At 40.7% G+C, this 24,505-nt stretch overlaps 3 protein-coding genes across 6 annotated transcripts; all 3 read right to left on the bottom strand.

Moving 5' to 3' along the window:
- Positions 524-1,670, bottom strand: LOC110431356. Its single transcript, XM_021450405.1, has 4 exons — positions 1,562-1,670; positions 1,402-1,434; positions 1,088-1,280; positions 524-1,002 (listed from the first exon to the last, which is right to left on the bottom strand). The coding sequence occupies exons 2-4, from the start codon at positions 1,431-1,433 to the stop codon at positions 706-708; spliced, it is 522 nt and encodes a 173-aa protein (XP_021306080.1). The 5' UTR covers position 1,434; positions 1,562-1,670; the 3' UTR covers positions 524-705.
- On the bottom strand, positions 3,258-5,804 carry LOC110431323 (zinc finger protein CONSTANS-LIKE 15-like). Of its 3 annotated transcripts, none has more exons than XR_002448808.1 (4): positions 5,115-5,803; positions 4,697-5,034; positions 4,358-4,587; positions 3,258-3,583 (listed from the first exon to the last, which is right to left on the bottom strand). XR_002448808.1 is itself a non-coding variant. In XM_021450327.1 (3 exons), exons 1-3 carry the CDS (start codon positions 5,586-5,588, stop codon positions 4,428-4,430), a joined length of 972 nt encoding a protein of 323 aa, XP_021306002.1. In that variant the 5' UTR covers positions 5,589-5,804; the 3' UTR covers positions 4,073-4,427. The 3 variants fall into 3 exon arrangements, 1 of the variants encoding a protein (XP_021306002.1); XR_002448807.1 differs by having other exon boundaries at positions 4,363-4,587; positions 5,115-5,802; XM_021450327.1 differs by lacking the exon at positions 3,258-3,583 and having other exon boundaries at positions 4,073-4,587; positions 5,115-5,804.
- On the bottom strand, positions 6,566-22,832 carry LOC8065356. 2 transcript variants are annotated; one of them, XM_021450442.1, is made up of 21 exons: positions 22,504-22,832; positions 21,742-22,395; positions 21,063-21,298; positions 20,524-20,615; positions 20,348-20,405; positions 20,076-20,224; positions 18,665-18,834; positions 18,434-18,582; positions 18,040-18,327; positions 17,489-17,629; positions 16,961-17,212; positions 16,661-16,801; positions 16,270-16,587; positions 15,953-16,126; positions 14,179-15,178; positions 14,011-14,099; positions 11,186-11,290; positions 9,982-11,091; positions 8,590-9,159; positions 8,310-8,505; positions 6,566-7,994 (listed from the first exon to the last, which is right to left on the bottom strand). In XM_021450442.1, the coding sequence occupies exons 2-21, from the start codon at positions 22,217-22,219 to the stop codon at positions 6,913-6,915; spliced, it is 6,798 nt and encodes a 2,265-aa protein (XP_021306117.1). In that variant the 5' UTR covers positions 22,220-22,395; positions 22,504-22,832; the 3' UTR covers positions 6,566-6,912. The 2 variants fall into 2 exon arrangements, with proteins under 2 accessions (XP_021306117.1, XP_021306118.1); XM_021450443.1 differs by having other exon boundaries at positions 6,622-7,994; positions 21,742-22,832.

Here is a 24,505-nt window from a genome sequence, read left to right as displayed (position 1 = left end):
ATGCAGAGTACATCTACTACCTGCAGGACCGTATCTTTGATTTAGAAACGGAAGTTAGCTGTGGTTACAAGGACGACGAAGAGGACGACAACAGCAATGCTACTGGCTCCCAAAACACAATATGCAATGATCCATACTGCACATGCCCTAATCACAAGAACAAGGGCCCTCCTTCACCACCACCCCCACCACCACCACCAACAACGGGAGGATACTATGGAGAAGGGGCAACACAGTTTGCTATGTGGCCACACTACTAGGTAGAACTGAACTAATTCACAGGCCACATCCATATGTTTGTTGTTTGGTTTAATCACCTAAGGCATGTTAGGGTTAGTCAAAAGAACTATGTACCTTTGTGTGGTATATGTTCTCACATGTCATTCCCTGTGCTTGTTAATTGCTTGAATTACCTAAGCCATGTTAGGTTTAGTCTCGGACCTCTGCACCCTTGTTTGGTGCATGTTTTGACATGCCATTCAATGTGATGTGTGCTACTAGTTATGCAATATACTAGTTCGTTAACTTCTATTTCAACTAATTATCCTCATTTCATTGCCTATGCAATACTCAAATAAAAATATTGTCTACTAATAATGAAACCAAATTAAAATTGCTAAAGTGCATTACATAACAACAAATTGAAAAGTCCAACACAAAACAATATTGTCCATGAACCAAACAAAGAACAATAAGGTAATGTAACTACTGAGTGCAACGAGGCCACTTTCCCTTCCTCTGGGCATCTGGATTCTCATCAATCGCTGCCTTCGCTCGCCCCACACGCTCAAGCTTCTTTTCCCTCTCCTCCCGAGCCGCAGCAACACGTCTTCTTTCCTCCTCTTCCTTGTGCTCCCTCTTTTGAGCCTCCTCTCTACGTCTCTTCTCTAATATCTCTGCACGCTCTGCATCCCACTCCTTTAGGCCTTGTAGAAGCCGCTTGTCGGACTCCTTAACCTCAGTGTCGATCCACTGCTCAAAATCACACAATGGTGGAGGGGTCTGCAACAAATATATTTGTTCAAAAATTTAAATCATGCTTCGTAGGACACAAATTAATAAGTGCACAATAGAAAAAATAACTTACAATAAAGTTACTGCGGCGTTGTTTTGGCGTAGGCTCCCAGGCAAAATTCGAACACATCCAATACCTCTGCCGATAGGTTTCCTCGTCTTCCGAAATTTCTACCTTGCAAGGATCACCACAAAAGCACATAGGTACTGGAACACCGCTAGGAAGCGGCTTGTGGATGTACGGACTACCGGTCGTCCGGCCATAGCTACAGTTCAAATAATTCAATTCTAAGAAGTCATAGCAAATAACGATTGAACCGAAAACTACAATTTACCAAATGATAAATAATAACGAATGAAATTTATCGAAACATGTCGAAAGGTTACCTTGGTTTGCTACTTTTTCCACGACGTGGCATTCTACGATTGCATAAGAAAAATATTAATCATCCATTCAAAAAACTATAAATGGTTTATCTAAGTCTACAACATACGTGTAATATAGGTCAAATCAATGAGTCAAAAACTAATATGTGAAAGAGTATACCTGGCTCTTCAAGATCTATGGAACAAATCAAACTTTTGATGGTCCAAATATTGAATCCAAATTCGTGCTCGGTTTTTGGAGAGAAAGAGCCGAGAGGGGAGATGAAAATATGAACTGCGTCCACGGGTAGCGAAGGGCGTCGGCCGTGATCTGTGGCGCCGAGCTCCCTGCCACGTCAGATCCACGTGAGAAGGCAGTCCAGGACCTCGGCGCCGTGATCCATGGCGCCGAGACGTGAAACCTCGGCGCCATGATGCATGGCGCCGACCCCCTGGGTCCATTTCTGCATTTAAGTTTTCCAGGGGTCCAATTGTGAACTTTTTTCAAAAAAAAGAGCCAAATTGTAAAAAATGGGGGCTTTGGCTGGTCTGACCTCGTCTGGCTGCTAGGAGAGGAAAGGACACGTGCCCATCTCGCCCTGTGCGTTCATGTTTGACCACTTGTCTTATTTAAAAAATTTATGTAAATATAGTCAAATTTAAATCATTCTTGAAGAACTTTTATTAATAAACCAATACACAACAAAAAGACGTGATATTTTGTACAAAACTTTGAATAAGACGAGTGGTCAAACTTGATATAAAAACGTCAAACGACTTACAATTTGGGATGGATTGAGTATTATCTAATAATGGACTAACTAAGCTCAAAAAATTCGTTTCGCAAATTACAGGCAAACTGTACAATAAGTTATTATTTTTATCTATATTTAATGCTTCATGCATGTGCCGCAAGATTTGATGTGACGAGAAATTTGAAAAATTTTATAAATTTTTTTAGAACTAAACAAGGCCACAATTTGTTGCTTCCCTTCCTCCCTAAGGTAATATAATATAAGCTAGGAACATTCATGGAAATCAAGGTATACCGCCTTCTTTACTTGACTTGCTTTACAACTCATCTACACTAACATTTTTTTGTTATTGTCAACTTTCCTAGCCAAATAAGCCAGCTCCATAAACTTCACTTTAGGGGAAAAAGATGGAGTTGGAAGCGAACTCCACCTTCTTTTAAGCTTCTCAAGTGCACTAAAGGCACTCAGTCGAGTTTCCAATCCAACTTCCACATAGAGTTATGAGAAAAGTTAGTCACCACTAGCACTGGTTACATATGTACATATTATTTCATTCTTTTTTTTTCTACTTCCCCAACCACCTCCCTTAGGTTCTAGGGATGGAATGGGATGAAATGTGTTTGTCTATAAATACACAAAGTGTTCGCCTAAACGGCATAAACAGTCGATTAAACGGCCATTAAATGGTAAACGATGGCAAACTATTTTGTTTAGGTGGTAAACGGGAAATTAAACAGTTGACTGTTTAAATGGTCAAAAATGGTCTAACAACCTAAATAGAATGGTTGTAAACGGGCTAAATGACTTTTTAAACGATCGTTTAGGCAAATACCAGGTGAATCTAGTTGAATTTAACATCAACAATTTGTATACTTAAATTTATTATATTTATAAATATGTACACTTGATTTATTACATGCATAAATATGTATATTTGATTCTGTATAAACATATATACATATTAAAATAAATGATTTTTTAGTTATATAAATATGTATAAATATTAGAATAATTGATTTTACATTAAAAAATATGCATATTTTTATAATATTGTGTAAAATTATTTAGACCGTTCTAATCCGTTTAAACACCGTCTAAACCGTTTAGACGCTAAACGAAGAGTGACCAACTGTTTACCGTTTAGGATAACATTGAATACACATGAACTTGACTTAACCAAAGCATGCACACACTCTAGGAAATAAAGAAAATGCAGTGCAGATGATCTCATAAATTAAGCCACCATGGACACATACACGTACCATAGTACATGCGCACACATCTGACGAATGGGACTATTTTTAATTTAGGAGTAATAGTTGGAGGAAAACACTCAAACGTTGAATGCATGTGCATGGACATGTGGAGCAAATCTAAATTAAGTGTGAACGGTTGCTCCATAGAGACCGCCTGGGCACCTACACGTTAGTTCATGCCGTCGTGTTCGCCTGCATATAAGAACGAGTCAATACCTGGTTTTAGTTCAGTAGTCTAAAGTTTAGCCACTTTAACTTTCTTAAGGCTCTAAATAAGTGGTTAAAATTTGGTCAACCTGAAAATAAGACCACTATAGTTCATTGGACACAAGTGAGCTAAAGTAGTATAAACTTTAACTCTTAACTTTAGCGAACTAAACTTTAGTAGATTATGAAATACAAAACAAGTTTCTTCTGCTCAGAATTTTCAACATTGATATGCGCAAAAAACAAATATCATTTAGACAAGGCTATCGCTTTATTGTACGACGGAACAAAAAATCCAGAAAGAATGATGCGTGCTGTTGACATTAACTTTCCTATGGGGGCTATATGTTTCTCAATAAGAACAAAAAAAAGAAAAGAAAAAAGCCCTATTATTGTATTGTATGTGACGAACAAGAAAACAAACACGAATGTAATTGCAAGGTTCTAGAATTCAACTGACAAAAACTTCAGACCTGACCGAATAGGGCGAAAATTTGGTAATTTCGGACCAGAATTCACCCGTTTTGAACAGTCAAAATGTTCAGATTCAGCTAATATTTAACTGAATTTTGACAAAATTTGATCAAGAGGAGCATGAAGATGAGGCGAACAAGTTATGGTAAGTTTGTTTGGTGCTGATGTTGATTTGTTGTAAGAGAAAAACAGCTGCAAGCGAACAGGGTTGTGTAGGGATGTTTGAACTCTAGACTTGAGCAAGAACTGATATTTTTGACTAGAATGACGTTAATTATTTCGAACCTCACCGAAATGGGGTGAATTTCTTGGAAATTTCACCAAGGAGAATAATTTTTTCTTTTTGTCCACCATTTCAGCCGCTTGTCACCCTCTTCACGGTAGCTGTGGATGCTGATGGGCCGTCAAGAATCTGGGGATCATCATCATGCTGAGCCTTTGCAAAGCGGCCTTTGACTCGCTTTCTTGTGTCTGCTCTGGCCTTGCGAGAAGCATACATGATCTGCTTGTAGAACCTGCAAATGAATTCAATTCAGTTCAGTTCATCCTTGTCAAAAAAAAAAAAAAAAAAATCAATTCAGTTCATGAGAGGCTCAGCTCAGAGCTAGCCTAGCCTAGCTATACCTTCTGTTCTTTTTCTTCTCGTTATATCTTTGTTTGGCCCTCTCCCTCTCCTCTCGCTTTCGCTTCTTGGCCATGGCGTCCTGCAGCATCTTATTGTCATGGTCAGCGGCCGTCGTCATCTGCGGTGGCTGGGATGCAGCCTGCTGCTGCTGCATGAAACCTGCGGTCTCCGGCAACACGCCGCTACCGAAAGGGAATCCGGCGTCATTGTTGTTCTGCCAAGACGGCTGCACAGCAGTGGCTTGTTGATGCTGTTGCTGACAGTAGCCCGCCGGCGACGAGGAGAAGATGAGCTGATGGTTGCCATTGCCATTGCCATTGCCATGAGAGGATGATGACTGCCAATGATTTTTATTTTAATTATGACAAGCCATTCATGCATTAGCCAATTCACAATAATGCATTTATTAATTATTACCTCAGGCTGACTACTAGTGTAGCAGCTGTCTGCCAGCATCTTCTCGAGTCTGGCGGTTTCCATGGCGACATCCCAATCTGGCGGGAGCTGATGATCCTGCTCGTCGTCGTCCTCCAGCTTGTCGGCGAGCCAGGCCTCCAAGTCCTGCTGCGGCTGCGGCGGGTCCACGGAGATGAGGCGCGCCATCTCGGCGGGGCCGGGGCAGCCGGTGTACGTGGCGACGCCGGTTCGGGTGACGCCAGGAGCGCCGCGGCCGACGCACACGGCGCAGAGCGTCACGGTGCCGTCGCAGCGCACCACGGCGGGTGCGTCGCCGCAGGCGTCGCAGAGCCGGGCGCGCGGGTGGAGCGCCGCCGCCCTGTGCACGTGCACGGCGGCGTCGCAGTGCAGGCACAGCCTGGCGACGCACCAGAGGCAGAAGACGATGGCGTCATGCACAGAGCAGGACCTGCAGCCGTAGAGTGGCAGGGCCATATGCGCGCGCGGACGAGGACGAGGACGAGGGAGAGGGAGAGGCGGCGGTACGGTGTGGTGGTGAACAAGTCAAGTCAAGTGATCATGCTACGGTTGGCATGCATGGCCATCAGGCCATGGCGCGCGGTTAAGCAGTTGGTGTTGGCGCGAGTCATCGGGTCTAGCTGGATGGATCCCCACGATTCCGTTCCGTGCATGCATGCATGGATCCAACGGCACACAGCGTCTTGAGATCAAACTAAATACCTACTCCAAATTATAAGTCATTATCTTAGAGAGTCAAAGCATTTCAAGTTTGATCAAAAAAAATATAGAGAGAAATATAAAGATTTATGTCATAAAATAGGTACACTATGAAAATATAACTAACAAAGAATCTAACGATACTTGGTTGTTACCAAAAATTATTATTATTTTACTATATAAATTTGGTCAGATTTAAAAAATTTTGGCTCTCCAAGATTCTTAGAAAGACTTATAATTTGGAACGAAGAGAGTACCAATTTACAGTCAGCGAATCTAAATGTCATCCAACGGTTCTTGTAAATCGCTAACCTTCGCTGTTGCTGCGTGCTGCGGCAACCAACTGTTCGTGCTTCATTTCTGGTGCCTAAACCTGCCATGGCAATGCCACTCTTGACATCAGCCAAACACGCCAGATTTCATTCCATCGGTGGACACAAATCGTTTTAACTCATGAGCACTAGTCGTAAATCCGAATATAAATATAGATACATAGATAGCTAGCTACAGTATATATATATATATATATATATATATATATATATATATATATATATATATATATATATATATATATATATAAACATAGAAGAATTGTGAGTGTTTCCTTAAAAAAAAAGAAATGCAATATAATGTTGAAGGGACTGCCTTGGTCTAAATTTCTCTGTTGCATATGCTACTGGAACGATTTTTTATGATTCTCGACTCATTATGCACAAGTAAACATTCCAGCATGCAACCAACACCTCAGCGAGTTATGGATATGCATCCCTAATCAATGACAAACATGTACAGCAATCTCATAGCGCTTGAAACCCAACTCTATCTCAGAGGTTAATCTCCACAAATGTTCCCCGTAGGTTAGCGATTTACAACAACCGTTGGATGACATTTGTCATGATACCAATTTACAGTGAATCTAAATAAAACTGGCATTGCTGTTACCAGCCATTCACAGCACAAACAACATTCCTACCTTGCCAGAACGACGGCTCAAGGGACCTGTAAAATAATGCCTTCAGTCACCCTACTCTTTTCAAGCAGTCATCTCTAACTGTCAGCCTTGTACACCTGCTAAGTCTCATTCATCATCAGACAAGCATACCAGATCTATCTCAGGACCATTTATAGCAGGAGCCGTCGCCCCAGGCGACTCGCTGCTCAACCTAAGACTGGCTGTACTTGTAGCAGGAACCGTCACCCTAGGTGAATCACTGCTCAGCCTAAGACTGGCTGTATTTGTAGCAGAAGCCATCCCCCTAGGTACATCACTGCTCAACCCAAGACTGGCTGTATTTGTAGCAGGAGCCGTCCCCATAGGCACATCACTGCTCAACCCAAGACTGGCCGTATTTGTAGCAGGAGCTGCCCTAGGCGCATCACTTCTCAACCCAAGACTGGCTGTATTCTTAGCAGGAGCTGTAGACGCATCATCATTCAACCCAAGATTAGCTGCAAGCCATGCATCCAGCGATAGTGACCCAGAATCTGGCGGCTGCATGCCTGTAGGGATGGAAGGCATTGTTGTATTCGAGCCTGACGGTGCCGCCGCTTGTAAAGTTGGGTTTGGAGTTGGTAGCACACGTTGTGCCAGGTGACTAGGATGCAAGCTTGAGGGCAATGAGGTTGAAGGGAGGACAGAGTGTAAACTTGACATGGCTGACGCTGCCAGGTGTCCTACATGTATATCTGATGGGCATGAGCTTGCTGCCAGCATTGGTTGTGTCCTTGAGGACATTGCCTCCACCCTAGTTGCTGGCAGTTGCTGCTGATTTCCAGGTGGTGGCATGGAATGCGCCCGTGGCGACCTGAACTGGAGATGAGGAGCAGGTGAGCGAGGAGCCAATTCACTCTGAACTCCATAGCTCCCACGTGGAGGTGGCATGTGACTAAGAGTCGTTGCCGTTGTTCTGAAAAGATTGCCTTGTTCCAAGTTTGGAGGTTGGACCACTTGCAAAGACGGCAATGACGGACGGGACAACTGCAACAATGACGATGATGCTTGGTCCACCTGTGGTGCTTGGACCCTAGGCCTCGGCACTGGTGGTCGACAAGCTGATGACAGGGCAATTGATGATGCTGAGTCCAACAATGGAGGCCTCATCACTTGTGGCGTAGCCTGAGGTGTGCGACGAACTGGAGGGGTATGGGCTTTTGCCGCACCTGAATGAAAGAAATAAATAGTTGTTAAACAAAGTTCTAAGAAATAGTTTATATTAATAAATCTTTGATACCGTCTTGTTCCTTCTTTCAGTCCATCCATACTCAGGATGTTTAGCAATTAGTCGAGCATTGCATAGAACTTGTTATTTGTGCATTTTTATTGCGTTTAGAAGATCTACTGCACTTTTGGATGTAATTCTCGCAGAAAGGGGAAGTTGCAACGAAATAGAACTTATCACAATATTTCATACCAAACACTAATCGTGTTGAAAACATTATTTTGGAAGGGACAATGAATGTACATGCTCTCCATACCTTGTGCTGCGGACGGTGATATAAATTTGGCCCGAAAATCCTCAGCCAGTGATTGGTTGCGTTGAACTTTCTCATAAAAACCATCAAGTGCCTTCTTTTGCTGAAGATGAGTGGAGTCATGTTCTTTAATTAACAAATCATATTTTCTCTTTACCTTCTCTAGTTCTTGGCTACACTCCGTCTGAAGTTGGGTTTTCTGTCCAAATTGGAGTTGGTTAGACATGGTGATTCTGGAACAGCATAAAGAAAGAAAGACAAAAAAGGACCAAAAATAAGAAACCTTAATTTCGTGGACTTTATTGAGTGCATCCATGTGTAATCTTAATTTGTGCAACTCATTTTTCAGTGGTTCAGCATCAATAGGTGGGTGATTAAACATCATTGATGTCACTGGAAAGAGTTCTGCAGACTGTGCAGAACCAGGTGCCACATCTGTCTGATAATTTGGTTGACTCTGACCAAGCTGTGCTCTTTCAAGTAGATTATTGGGAGGTGGGATTGATTGTTGCCTCTCAGATTGCAAGGGTTGATCTGATGCTGCACTAGACAAATCTGCTTGTTCCGGCTCTCGCTGCAAAGGTTGCGATGACACTAAACTCTGTTGTGCACACTGGTCCACAAGATTGCTCTGCATCTCGATTTCTCGAGAAACCAGCAATGTTGCCTGCCTGGATGGAGCAGTCAAAGCTGGTGTGTCAAAGTGAGGTGAATCAGCCAAAGCAGTGTTCCTATTTCCAGTTTCAACTTCCATTGCAGCATCACCTAAATGTTCGCTTGTATCACCCTGTACTGGTGAGCCAACTGTGTTCTCCTCAACATGGTCAGTACTAAGGTCATCACTTGAAGGTTCCTGATATAATGGTGCCAGTACATATTGAGTTATTCTGCATAATAAGCTTATGCCATATCAACGAATAAGGATCCTAGACAATGATGCTATGTGTAACGACAAGACAAGAAAACAAGCAGGAGCAAGCAGTGATATACCATTGGTTCAAAAATGAACACAATGTGCTAAGCACTGACCCTCATGCAAAGAAAAGCAGGATATCCACCAGTAAATTATAAATTGTAAAGAAACACTCGAATTGTCCCATGTGAAAACCAACATAATACAAAGAAAAAGAAGGGATATCACTAGTCAGGTGCATACAAGGGCATGGATTAGAAAAATTCAGAGAACTGTTCTATACGAAAGGCAAAATAATACACAGTTCTAACTCTACATGCTAGGGAAACGGACTAACAGAACTACCAGAGTGGTAAACATATTTAAGATTGGTTTTACTAAATGGAAACAGTAAGAAAAGATGTCACACCCTAGTTTAGGCTATTAAAAAGTGTACAAATATTTCTTACAGTTTGTGCTATATCACAAAGGAGAAAGGACATTAACTTAACTGAGTAACTGCCAAAGGAAAAACAAATAGCAGAGGTCATAAATACTGACATGAGGAGATCTAACATTTCTTTCTGAAATTCTGATGGTCATACAAGCAACATTGTTCAGGAAATATGCTATGATTTACAGGTTGAGCATGACAACTTTCTATGCTAAAAATGATCATTTGTTGCTTGGAAGCAACTAAAAAGTAACTACTGTCAACATATTGCATGTAAATAGAAATAGACTATACATAGTTAACTGAATTGTCAGTTAAGGAATACTAACCAATGAAGGAACAGCCAGATATGCATCTCCTTGTGAGTTGATGCCATCAGAATAATTGCAAATCACGTTCACTGATGGACCGACAACTTCTGGTGCTGGACCTTGAACAAGAACTTTAGCAGGTCTATTTAGCGCTTCTTCTTCTATAACTTCAGGTGCATTTGCGCTTCGAACTAACGTAATTTCCATTGCTGAATTATCATCCAAAGACTCTGGTGCCAGAGCAGCTGCATGAACATGGCAGCTACCAACTATTTCCCTGAAGTGCCTAAATTCTTCCATAGCAAATTCAAAATCCGGTGACGGAATGTGTTGATCAAAATTTTGATCTAATTGGCCACGTTTTGCTGCCTGAAGGGTTTCTTCCTTCAACTGAGACTCCTTGAACCTGGAAACTGATTGCTGCATATCAAGCTTGTCACGTTGGCATTTCATGTGTTCCAAAAAAGCATACAGCAGCATAGTAAACCATTCAATTATTAGCTTTATTTTCCCATCCCCGTCCTCTTGAGCAATGTGATTTTGACTACTACGAAGATGCTCCACAACTAAACTGCAAGCTCCTTTGAGTTTTGCCACTTCCTTTTGCCTATGCATATCTAAAAATGAAACCTCGTTTGAATGCTTATCCTGGATACTCCTTCCTCTTAAAGAGAAAACTTTGTCAACTAATTTAATTCTTTTGTCCATTATTTTGCTGAGAAGTTCATCCCTTGATAATTGTTCCCCTTCATGAGTTACTGGGCCGGATAGCAGTTCTTTCTCTCCTGAAACCATCTCCTCGGTCCAGAAGTCACCTGTAGCCACGTGATGTGAACCATTCTCAAAGTTATCATCAGTTAAAGTTACCTGGCTAGGGATTAACTCATCATTTCTCAGTCTAACTGAAGTGTCCTGTTCACAAGTTGATATGTTGTTCACTGAAGCCATAGAATTTTGCTTGCTCACTTCCCCTGCTCTACGTGCAAACTTCCTCTTAAGTATCTTTAGCTTCGCATAGACAAACTCAGCAAGTTCTTCTTTGCACTCATAGTTTAAGTTTTCTACAGCAAGCGTGAGTGATTCTGTGTGATTGATTTTATGCTTTGAGAGAGAAGCAGCACGCCAACACTGAAGCAAGAACAATACAAAAACAAAAGCATTTAGCAGCTAACTAAATTAAAGTAAAAACTAAAAACACACAAAAAAGATATTTTTATCTAACCAGAGCTAAATTGAATGCATGCAGTATGCCCTTAGGCTCCTGGCTGATTTGGTGATTCTTCAAAATATACTCCAGAAATTCCTCACATAAGGATTTCACGTTCTCCTGCAAAATTTGTTATGATCCATCCATGAAAGCAATCAACTTAGATCGAAAATTGAGTACATGAAATAAAGTAAACCTTCAGTTTTCATAATTTGACAGACATTTTAGGGTAAATGATTTATGACCTGATACATCCTTGCTAAAAATACCGCATTTATCATTTTGTATGTAATTATGAGGAGACCACAACTATCTTTAACAATAACTTCAGTTTAAACTCTTTTTTTGCTGATCCCAGTTGCAAAACAACTCCATGGTCACTAATTGCTGCATCATCTTAAAAGCAATTTGAATATAAGTCCACTGATGCAACTCTTGTACACTATATATGCATATAATTGACTAATTTTGATCAAATTTTACAAAGTCTTCCATTTGCAAAACAAAGTGGCCATGTAATTAGTAACTGAGGATCTCAAAGGTCAGGCTTCTTGATTCGGAAAAAAGTTGAGGCATGCATGGCAGCAGCCAGGTGTCCAGCCTCACTCCGATCCTCTCCCTCTATATCTCTTCTATGCGGCAGCTATAAGCATGATTAGTAAGCTGCATGCCTCCTAGCTTGGCTGGATACATGAGCCAGGCTCAGCAGAACCAGTCTCTGCAGGTGCAGCTCCCCAGGTAGCAAGTTGTTTGGTTGATTTCACTAGCTAGCCAGGTTCGCTTGGGATTTTGATTGGATGCATGCATAAAGACTGATAGGCTAACCTTGCATATTCATATGGTAACATTACCACAACCAGTGTTCTTTCACTCAGTAAAGGAAAAACAAGAAAGCGAGCAAGGTTCAGAAGAAAGCAGATAGATTTGCTCTTCCTTCTTGTTTCAAAAGAGCTACATGGCTGGAAAATCGATTGTGAATGGGCAAAGACATCACAACTTTTTGGTGAACGAACAACAGATCTGAAACCTTGCACACAAAAATATTTTTGGCTCTCTTAGGAACAGATGCAGTGCCCACGCCTACAGAGAGCTTCGAAGGGGCTAGCACAGCCGTCCTCTCGCGCTTCAACGAGGCTAGCATGGTCGCGAGCACGCACAGTGCCACCTGTGTGCAAGTCTCTGACTCACCATTGAACTTGGTGCCACCGCCGCTATTGAACTAGACGATTACCGGTGTAGCCCCCCCCCCCCCCCCCAACGCAAGAGCCACCACCCGATGCAGCACCGTCCCTCTGCAGCAGCAGTGCAGCGCCATTGCTGCTCGATAACCGCAGAAGCAAACTTGGGAGGCTCCACTGCCAGTGTCAACTTGAGAAATTGCTGGATTTGGGGAAGATGGGAGGAGATAAGCGATAGAGAAGCGCGCGGAGGTGAGTGGAATGGTCACGTGATCTCACGTGCGGCATCTCCTCCAGCTGGCTCTGGAGGAACGGAGAAATTTCGCATACCTGTGGGGCCTGGCCTGATAGCCCTTTTTGCATGAGCTAGGCCAGGCTGTGAAGCGCATCCAGGCATCCAAACAAGGACTTTCCAAAAGACTGCATGTAGAGAGCCTGGTTGGAGGACATACACCCTATCAATCACGCCCTAGGTGCATAGTGGTACGATATAGAGCTTTATGGAAGAAAAGGAAACACTACCTAGCGAACGGGCCTAGCTGAGTTGGTTAGGTGGCTCTAATAGAACTCCTCAGGCTGGGGTTAAAAAAATCCCCTCGCCTGTCCCACACCGAAGCACATGTCTAAGGTCTGGCCCAGGCCATGGCGGTTGTTCTCACATGGACTACGGTGCCACTGTGTATGGGTGGGGCAGGGTTCAGGGGTTTTCTCGACCGAGGTCGTCTTCTTAGCAAAATTGTCTTGAGTTTTTTTTAAGGAAGCACTGCCAATGATCTCTTCTTTTCTGATTTTTCTTTAACAAATATTTTTGTTCAGTTTTTTCCTGGGGACTATATGATTCATGCTGCATGCATTGCTGCAATATATGGTGATTGAGAAGCTAGGTCCTCATCAATCTGTGATTGCCACTATTGCCTCGATGATTCTTATGCATCGGCAGTCATAAGCAAGATGACAATGGTGAATGTTTCTGCGATTTTTCTCTCGTGACGTATACTGAGGATTACTACTTGACTAATGGATGAGCAATAAAAGTATAGATGTTCTAGTTCTATGCTGACAAGTTACACAAGAAGCATACAACAAAACAAGAACTATCACGGATGATACCAACATCAGTTTCATGCCAGCACACACATGGAGATGGCAAGCACTGCCCATGACCCCATGATGCTGAAAGAAGAATATGCTTAAAATAAAGTAGCTGGTAGGAACTAGCAAACATTATGGATTAAAGATGACATTTGAGAATATAATCACATGTGCTTAAGATAAACTAGCTAGTAGTAACTGTCAAATATTAATGGATTGGATGATACACTAAATATATTATATATTTCTTCTTAATATAATCAAGCGCAGCTCTCCTGTGTTTTCGAGAAACAAGAATATATTATATAATAATTATGGGTCAACTTTTCTCATTTTACAGAGCAATATTTATCAAGAGTCAACTTGACAAATGACCAATGTTAGGGAAAATACACATTTCACACATGGTTCAGAACTGAGAAATATTAACCATATAAAGTCTAAGTGAGCCAAATTCTATCTTATATTTTGTGTGAATTTAATAAATGATTTTACACAGGACTAAAAGATTAAAAAGAGAAAGCATGAAGTCATGGACGGGGCAATAGAGTTAAATATGTGCAGCAGTACCGGCAATTGCAGCAACTTATATAACTTTGAAAGTTCTGGCTTGAGTTGAACGTGTAGACCTTTTTGTGTGCCGTGAAGATTGTTTCGCTCTACATAATGAACTGTATTAGCAAAATGCAGTATCCACACCTAAATTAAAACACATGAATTCAGTTACAGATGTAATACCTAGTTCCTGCCATGTATCTTCAACTGATATTTGATGAGAACTAGATGGGGTATTGTTTTCAGGCAATATGGTGGTCTCCTTGTTTTTGCCAGGTGAGTCCTTTGGAGATGAATCCATGATTTCACCAATTCTTCTACGCTTTATTCTGGCTTCATCAGTTTCTTCAGTAGGTATTTTCAACTGTTCTTCTGTGTTTTTCAATTGTTGTTCCGCGTTATATATCTTTCTACGGCTTCTTTGTACTGGCTCAGATATATGTTGCCAATGAGGAGACCTCCCATTAAGTAGACTTAACCAGTAGGCACAGAACTTTGGCAGATCACCATCAACTGATGAAATTCCCTCCCTCTCACCAGCTACAACAACAGCTCTAGAATAGAAAGATCCACGCAGATAAGCTTGTGATATGGCTACATTGCCTGATTCAGTGCTGGGCTCAACCTTGCTGAGTAATTTTGTTAAAAACTCCAAAGCTACATTATCCGTGAAAAGCTCATCACCAGAGACATTTGAGTAGCTAGGGTTCTGCAACTCCTCAAGTCTATTGAAGAGAAATGATGCGCCCCAACTGAGCAGACAATGGCTCAGGCTAGGGGTTATATTCAGGATATTGCTATCCAGAATATGATCATGCTTTGCAAGAATAAGAGCTTTTTCCTCCACTGTACAAGACGAATACAAACGAAAAATAGGAACAGGTTCAGACTGTGACTCCATGCTGACCTTCTGAAGGGCTCTCAAGTCATTCATGGGATTCCAGTCACTACCATATATGATGATGGCATCAACAGATGATAGCTTGATGCTTGAACCACATGCACGACTATCAATCAAAAAAATAAATCGCCCCTTAGTTTTGTCATTGAACATATTCATTGCTGTCTGTTTCTTTTGCAGTAGCAATCCACGTTCAACACGTTCATATGACTCATAACCAAATCTCTGACGAACAAAGTCATCCAAAATGTCACCCATAGGGTTGCCAGATCCACCACCAGACTACAACAAAAAATAAAGTTGAATAAGATTGGACCAAAAGCATTGTTAATACAATAACTGGAGAATACAGCAGCATCATAAGCATAAGTAATCTAGCGTCACAATAACAAATCAGAGCTATTTAAAACAGATGGCCAAAATAATCATTGTGGGCATCTACTTCAAAAAAACAAAAACAAAAATAGATGTGTGTTAGAAATTTGAATTGAAAATCAACTACATCTTTTCTGTTATTCTTAGTTTTGTAACTGTTAGATAACTAAGCAGTATCACTCAGTTATTTGACAATAAACTTGGATGCTAAGTGTGCATATGCTAGATACCTTCTCGGAAGACTAACTTGGAAAAATGAAAGAAACTACACAGGTAGGCATAAGGTAGGAAAATAATTAAAAATCAGGGCTTGCAAACATTTTAGGCTTAGGTAGTACTCCCTCCATTCCAAAGTGTAGGTCGTTTTCATTTTGTCATAAGTTTAGCTTATCTAATTTTGACAAAGTTTATATAAAAAACATATTAGCATCTACAATACCAAATAAATGCACTATGAAGACATTTCAGGGTGAATTTGATGAAACTAATTTGATGTTGTAGATGTTAGTGCATTTTTTTTTGTATATAAACTTGATCAGAGTTAAAGAAGTTTGACTTATGGCAAAATTAAAACGACACAAATTTTGGAACGGAGGGAGTAGCAGACTGACCTTACAGTAACCAACATGCACAGATTGTAGGTAAAAGAATATTGGAAGCATGATACCATGGACATCTCACCTGTGAAAGAATAAGAACTCTAAGACCTTGAATCCTGATCTGTTGGAGCATTCTGTCAAGAAGCAGCAACTTGCCACATGAACGCACTCCAATATCAAGGATATCAGTTATAGGGTGATCCTTGGTAAGTGTGCTTTGTAGTGATTGATCAACGAGATAAGGGTGGTCACAACACTGTTGCATAAGGATTAACTGAAGATCAATAGAATTGTCTGCAGACATGCATGATAAGTAATTGTACGTGCAGGTTCCATCTCTTCCGCTAAATTGCTACTTTAAAACAAGTCATTGCATGCAAAGAAGTTTTAAAAGCAAACCTTCCGAAGGGATATAAGAATGTTGCGAAGAGCACCAACACTATCTGTTTTAGAATGTGATCTAAGGGCTGGGGAGTTTGATAGTAATATGTAACAGTACATCTCTAGTTGCACTGGTGAAAGGCGGGCAGGAACCCAATACTCTAAAAGCTTTGAAGAATCTCCCTTCCGCTCAAAGGCAACATAACGTGCAAGTTTTGCTTTCAGAACGGCTAGGGTGCCAGCTGTATCAAAATAAACACCATTTGAAACACTCAATGTACCATTTTCTTCAGGGTTGAGGAAAGACAGCAGATTGATGTGCTCAGCAATACTTTCCTGCAAGATAAAATAAGAAAATATGACCCACTTGTGGTACAAAAAGAATTCTATACAAGGTTGGTGGCAGCACCTTTAGTGAAGAACTCAATAGAACCATCCTAAAATTGGTAGGAAGTCGCTTAAGTTGTTCAAGGCATTTTGAAACTCTAGAGTTTTGGCAATCATCGACTATAACTGCTTCCCAGTTAATTCGTTCAATTGCTTTGATGTCCTGTATAATAATGGAAAGAAACAGGAAAAAAAGGGTACATATTACTTGAGAAGTAAACTTCATGGTTTCATAACATTAATGCAAAACGCATCTAAGGGAAGCAATGGTGCTCATTTAATGGATAAACTAGACAAGCTGAGTCTAAAAGAATAATATTACCTCTAAGATGGCATCAGGGTGGGACAAGAGAACTTGCAACATCACAGAACCATCCTCATAAAACTCCAGATCTTGAATAGATTTGCGTACATCTTTCTCCCCATTGTACACAACAACATTGATGGATGCTGCCAAGCGATTGAACTTAGTCTCCCACAAGGAGAGAGAAGTAGTAGTAGAGACAATGAGGAGTGGTCGACAGATGTGAGGCAGTATGGATGCCACAAAAAGAATGGTCTTAATTACTCGCTCCTGTACGATAGATAAGTTAATTAGTTAAACCATGATATGTGTAAATACACCAATGTAATAATCAAAGCTTCCGCCAAAACTGCCATAATACAAGGGCGCCAGCAGAGTTGTCATGCCAGTAACTATAAACCTCAACTAATAAAAAGACGAGCAAAAAATGGAAGCACAACTAAATCTAGAGAGGGTTCAAGAACTTAAGTGGAAGGTGCCAATAAAACACATCAATATACCTTTTTCATGCATGGTGGCTAAAATATTTAGATAGTTCTATTCTACCTGATCGTCGATGAAAACAGCACCACGAGAATTGTGCCAGAACTCACGAAGCTGGTTAAGTGATCTCAAATGATCATTGTCTAAACCAGGAGGGCAACCATCTGGCAATCTCTGGAGTTGCTGAAATATGCCTCCCTTAACCTGTATAGCACATAGATAGTTTACCATTACTGAAAATTGTGAAATCTTCAAGCAAGGGGCCTGTTTGGAATATAAGAATGTAACAGAGATCGATAGGAAATCCCATGGGGTCATTCTGAACGCATCCTTCAAGTGGTCTAGTGTCCAGAAAGCAGAAAGAAAAAACTTGCTTGGAACTAATAGAGATCATTATTTGTGTGAGGTAGCCTAGGAAAGCAATGTGACCAGACAACTGCAGAAATCAAACTTGCTTGGAACTCATAATTTAATAAAGCTCATTGATTGTGGTGGGCTAGCAAAGGGATGAGCATATAACCCAAATGATGAAAATGTATAAAGTATTATCACTTTCTTGTCAAATGAAGTTGCAGAGTGCCAGTTAATACAAATAAATGTTTTCTATGGCATACCTTGTCTACTTTTGAAGGATCAGATGCTTTTCTTGCAGCTTTAAAGCGGTCCTCATAGCTCCTTTTGAGCTCCTCAGCCTCAGTAGTACATAAAAAGGATGAAGACTCAAGTTCCCATGTAGCATGTTCATACCCCAGATCCTTCCATTTCACTAGCCATTCGACATTACAGTATACAAATTTATCACCTAGTGAATTAAAAAAAACTTCAGCTTCTTTTGGAGGCATAAGTAATCTTCTCTTCAACAGACGGTGTGGTTCAGCCCATTCCTGCTTCCACCTTATTGTCTAAGAAATCAAAATCAGAAAGGAATCCATCAGCATGCATACTTTTGCAGAGCCTAACATCCTCTAAAAAAAGATAAGCAGTGGGATTCATCACACGAGCAGACACCTTTTCTTTATGAATCCTCTTGCTAAATTTGGAGATAAGATCAGAACCTTGCGGGGTGCTATCAACTATATCACTTTCTGAAATCCACCGATTATGTACATGAGAAAGATTTTTATACTTGACGAAATATTGCTTGCTGTTCTCCGCTCCTAAAATGGAGAAGTGATAGAATTAATAATGAATGACAACAATTGAAGATAAACTATCATACGTTTTATGTGATATAATTACCTTCCTTGACATCCCATAAAGATTCAATTCCCTCGCTGACTGAATATACACCAAACTGAAGCCTCTTTTTTATACACATTCTGCAAAGCCATATTCCTAGGGACACGTCCAAGGGAGGATCCATACATGAAAGGTGGTAATGTCGTTTACATCCTTTTCCACCACAAGACCTAATACCAAATAAAAAAATGGTTTAATTTTTTTTTCTTCTTGAACACGCAGGAGAGCTGCATACCATTTTTTTTCTCTGCATAGAATTATATTAAGAACGGGTTTAGTTTTATTAAGATCTCTGCAAATCAAGTATGAGCCATGGAACACAATTTTCATATTTACAGCATGGTATTAGAGATGAACTGTTCCACAAAACATATGTTTGAAAGATGCATCAACCGCAAGGACTATAAAGTGTCACGTTCTAGAAACACAACCAAGCTGGGAGATAAAAGAACACATGTTTATATTTCACCTGATATCGCATCTTTCAGACACCTAAAAACTGCTCAATAACCTTGAAACAGTGATCACCAATTAATCATATCACTCGTTTGAAAAAAGTCACTTATTCTAAACTTGTCATAGCAAGAAGTATGCAATTTTATGAAAGCTTTACTGCATTCTTTTGTACTTGCTTCTGGAATTGTCAGGGTTTGCCTACATTTACTTTTTCCTATATAAGTTTTTTTTCACATATATTGTAAGAGGTTCACCAAGCTTTACCATACAGAACTATTATCATAAATCTCACTATTATAATAATCAAACTCAAGTTTCATAGTCTTCCAGGATCCAGGACAGTAATAACCTACAACTTCACCCCCATCCAATCAAAAATAAGTACCATTGCAAGGTGCCATCAAACCATTTTAAGTTTGACTAACGGCGTCTTTATCATTTTGAATCTATCATATGAAAAGGAACAAATCTGTTTCAAAAAAAATATGTCCATAACACAAATTGCATCATGACTAAAAATATAAAACAAAAGATTTGTTGTCAAAGTCATATTGAAGACCATATAAACATCCCAAATAACACTTATTCTTATATAGTTTTTAATCTAGTGATCAAACTTTTAATACTTATGATTTTATATATGCACAGTATTTTCAACAGTATATTATATATAAAAGGCATGACATCTGCAATAAACAGATAAATATGCTGGACATGGGCATAGTAACTAGAGCTTGTTTTATCGCTTATAATGCCAACCAATGACGGGAATAAAATAACCAGTTAGTGCTAGTGAGACCCAGATAACTGAAACGATGTCAAGTACCATTACTTAGTTTTAGCCTGATCATCTTCCATTTTTCGATTTTATAGGTCCATATTTCCGTAATTTCAGTATTAAGAAAAGAACATGAAGCAAAAAGAGAGAACTTAAATAGACTGCAGAGTAACTTACTTCAGAATATCTGAGATTTCCCTACTTCTGCAACCAACACAGATGTTGTCATTGTAACCTGTTTCATCACATTGGATAGCTTCAATATTCCTTGAAGTGCATGCACCTTGAACCCCAACAGAATCACCATCTTCCAATGACTTGTTGGCCTAGAGGAGGATAAAAGGAACATTAACTGCAAGCACTTGGTTACTTATATCCCACTAAATAGAACATGAAATGAAAACACACATGCTGCATGAGAAATCATGGAAGCCTCATTTGATTAATACCTCTTCATGGTGAGCAGTAGAGCAAGCGCTATTTTGCAATTCTAGTAGAGAGTTCTGGCTGCAATACGAAGGTGATTATAGAATCAGCTGATATACCAACTCTATGCTTAGCAACATCGAAACAGAATCTATATAGCTAATGGCATAAATAATATGCAAAGTTTAGTTTAGCATACTTTGAATCACCAATAGCTTGCTCTCCAGTTTCCAACATGGGGATGCTTTCCACTGCCTTATTCAGTGAGCATGTCTCAGTAAGAATGCAAGACTGTACAAAAAATTGCAACATTGCTTTAAGTCTCCAATATGCATTAGCAGATAATAACAGAAAAGAACCAAGACTTCTATAAATATATCAGACAACATTCAGAGGTGTTACCCTACTAGGATGTCATAAAAAGCTAGCAGACATAAGAAGAAAGTGGTAAAAGAGTGCACGACGGATACTTCGTCCATTAAGGTAAGTAGCACCAGAAGCAGTATAACATTTGCAGGTTTAAACAAAGAGCATATTCCTGGAAGATGTATGTAATTTTTTCACGCTACTTAGGAGTTAATACCAATAACGGATAAAAGAAGGTAACATCACTGCTTTTGTCGGTAGTAGATACCCAACTGATGATTACTGCACTGATTTCATCAGCAGCACAAATACAGAGCTGACTTGTTTAAATTTCAGATTTTTTAAAAAAAAAAAATGGATGGCAGCCCCAACCTCTAAAACAACATCAGACTGGTGGGATCCGATCTTCAATCCATCTCCCTCCAATATCACCTCAGTTTCATGCAAGTCAGAAGAGTGACCTCCCAAAACCTTGCCAGCAGACACATTTGAAGGTTCCTGGTTGGGTTGTTCCAGTGCATTGCTTTCTTCATGCGCCAAAACAGCACCATCTCCTTCCGGTTGCACATCAGAAGCTTTTTCCTTATCCTGCCTGAGGGGAGCAAGCACTGCAACACAAAATTTACAGATAACAGCCTTTTGGATGAAAACTAAGCATCAGCATCCAGGGAGACAGGTGATAGAAATCATCATCCTGAAATTGCTATGCCAAAATTTGATTGCCAAGAAGCTATGAGCCCTCTCAAAATGAGAATGGAAGGGTGATTAAGCAAGAGTGATATGCATGGAGTACTATGATATCGGTTGGTTTTAGAAGGCTAAGCACAATAAGGATGCTTCAAGACATTGCACTCAACAACAAAGAAGACTAAAACGATGCAGTTCCTTTTATAAGTAATATAATGTTGAGCATTTTGAAGCAATCTGATAGGTGAAATTGTTGCAACAAAGAAACTAAGTGAGCTACTGAGCTGGTATAGCAAAACCAGAAAAAAAAAATCTCATCGGGCAAAAGGCCATTTATCGAATGAAATGGCATGACATCCTGTACCTTGCGACTCAGGTTGTCCTTGTCCTGTACTGAAGAGCGCAACGTAGCTCTTTGTGTGCATGAGCCTTTTCTGCTTCTTGGACGGCGTAGAGGCGGTCTGAGCATCATCTTGGATTTTCCGTTTGGTGGAGGCGGTCGTTGAGGTTCCATTAGAATCATGTTTTGAAGGAGAAGGTGAAACGCTTGTGTTCCTAACTCTGGAGGGCTTTTCTGTCGAGTCTTTTGGGTTGTTTGGCGAGGATGTGGATTTGGGGGTAGCAATTGCAGTGTCATCCTTGGTGGGCGTTTTAGCAGATCTGCGAGAGGAAGGCGTGGCAGGAAGTTGTCTAGATTTGTGTTTTCCTTTGTTTTCTCGAGTGGACCTCCTGAGGTTTGGTGTCTGAGCACTGGCAGCTGCGGCTGCGGCTGTGGTGCTCCTGGTCTCCCTTCCATTGGCAAGCTGGGCATCTCCTCCTCCTCCTGACCGGGTATTGGCCATGGATCAGTAGCAGCAGCACATCAACACCTGGGACAGTTGAGCCGTGTTTGTTCAGGGAAGGAATCCTCCGAGGTGCGAATCACCGATCACGCCCCCCGACCGAGGCACCGGCAGCGACCTCGTCGCGCCCCAAATCGGCGGCGAGCCCGAAACCCAACAACCCCAGGCCCCTAACTCTGCGAGCGCGCGACCAGTCGTCAGATAGGAGTTTACGTGAGTACCAGGGCAGTCTGAGGAAGAGCAGGGGAGCGGAGGAAAACGAAAGAAAAGCCTGGATTACTTACCAACCACGCTCTGGCGGCAATGGGGGAAGAAGAAGAAGAAGAAGAGATTTGTTGGTCCTGAAATCCGTTCAGCGGCTACCCTAGCTAGCGCTTGGCAGGGGCAGGGGCGGGGGCGGCGGATTGCACGGTGCTGGAGGAGGAAGGTCGGCAGGAGGCGGCCCTGCCGAAACCCTATTAACCCTATTCTATTTTCACCCGGCCCTCCCTCCCTGACCGCGCTCGTCTCGTCTCGTGGCGAGGGGTTTTGCGGGGGAGGAGGGAGGAGGCGACCCCACCGACTCAAGGAAGACGAAGAAGGCCGTGATGTGATGGTGCTTCCCTTCCCTTCCCTTCCCTTCCCTGTGTCCTCTCAAACGCTCCGGGGGTGTTTAATTTCCATAAAATACAAAATACTCTCTCCATTCTAAATTTCTAAGTTATAAATAATTCTAAAAATTTTAGGGAGTCAAAGTATTTTTAAGTTGGTACTAAATTTATATCATAATCAGTTATTATTTTATCATATAAATTTGGTCAAACTTGATATATTTTGACTCTCCAAGATTCTTGAAATGATTTTGATGGAGGGAGTACCAACTACTTTGGAATGATAGAATGCAAAATACTAAAATTTTCACGATTATGTTTAGTTATACATCCAAACTACAGAATTTATTGCCCTCATAAGGGAACCTTGAGACCCTAAACCCTAAACCCAGGAGTAACTTTTTTTTCTTTTTTCGTTAAATACTTTGTTGAGGTCTCAAGGTCGGTGTTAGGCATTTTTAACGTCACTACCAAAAGTATAGTTTTCTAATTCTGATAACGGCGCCAAAAATGCCAAACATATCCCTCATGCCACTTAAGCCAAGTTGTCATCCCCAGCATGACATGAGAGACACGGTATTAAAATATGCAATTGCTCTTCTAAATAAATAATAAATGAGATCTGCAAGCGCACAGATTAATACCGATGTAGCATTTTAACCGGGAAGTATTCCAAGTATAGTTATTTATATTTTTACCACTGGAAAGGGATTTCTAAACATCAATGCTGATTATAGAATGGAATATAGGATTGAGTATCTATCATTGCATGTATAATTGAGAGCATCTATCTATCTCTTTCATACAGGGATAAGTGTCACATAAAAGATAGATAAAATATGAATGGTGACAAAGATAATTAATCTGACTAGCATAACTTAGCCACATATAAATATGATAAGCACCTCAATTAGATATTCTAGCAAGTCATTAGCATGGAATTAGGACAAACTACAAGAATATTTTCTAAGTTATTCTTAACTATAAAGTCTAGCATATCATAGTTAGTGCAATTATACTTGGCAATCATTGCGAGACAGGACTACGCCCATGCATAGTGATATTATCAAGGAATATGAGAAACATCGCAATCACTCCCCTGTAATAATGTTGCTCTGCCAGCCCTATACACGAGAGGGGGACTATATAAGAATCAATGGAGCTGTCACTACCACGAACTACCCCGCGGTCTGGCATATAGGGTACAATCGCAGATAAATACGGTATAGGCACCACGCCTACACAATACTTATCATTTACCCACTGTACACATGGATAAACGCTATACGATCCTAAACATGTATATAATTTCAATCTAACTAAGCCAAGCATATAACTATGATAAACTAAGAACAATATAATTGCGAATATAAACAAGTAGAGCAAAGTCATAATCAATATATTGAAGTAGAACAAAGTCATATTCATAATATTGAAGAACAAAGATGAAAAATTGAAGAACAGGAGAGGAATTACCAAGAATCCTCTTGACAGACCCGGAAACCAATCGAAGATTGACTACTTCTAGTTCTAATCCTATATAGCTATGCTAAACTAGAGATCTAATTGATGTGGTTGCTCTAGGGCTTGATCAGAGGCTTCTTCTCCCAAGATGAATAATGAATTAGGGGGTCTGAGGTCCTCTCCTCTAGGGGCCAGGGGGTCTGCTTATATAGTCCTTCCAAGTGAATATGGG

The sequence above is a fragment of the Sorghum bicolor genome, chromosome 10, assembly GCF_000003195.3.
Source record: "Sorghum bicolor cultivar BTx623 chromosome 10, Sorghum_bicolor_NCBIv3, whole genome shotgun sequence".
NCBI classification, from domain to species: Eukaryota; Viridiplantae; Streptophyta; class Magnoliopsida; order Poales; family Poaceae; genus Sorghum; species Sorghum bicolor.
The sequence above is the reverse complement of the archived record's forward strand: the minus strand, read 5'-3'. Positions and strand labels throughout refer to the sequence as shown.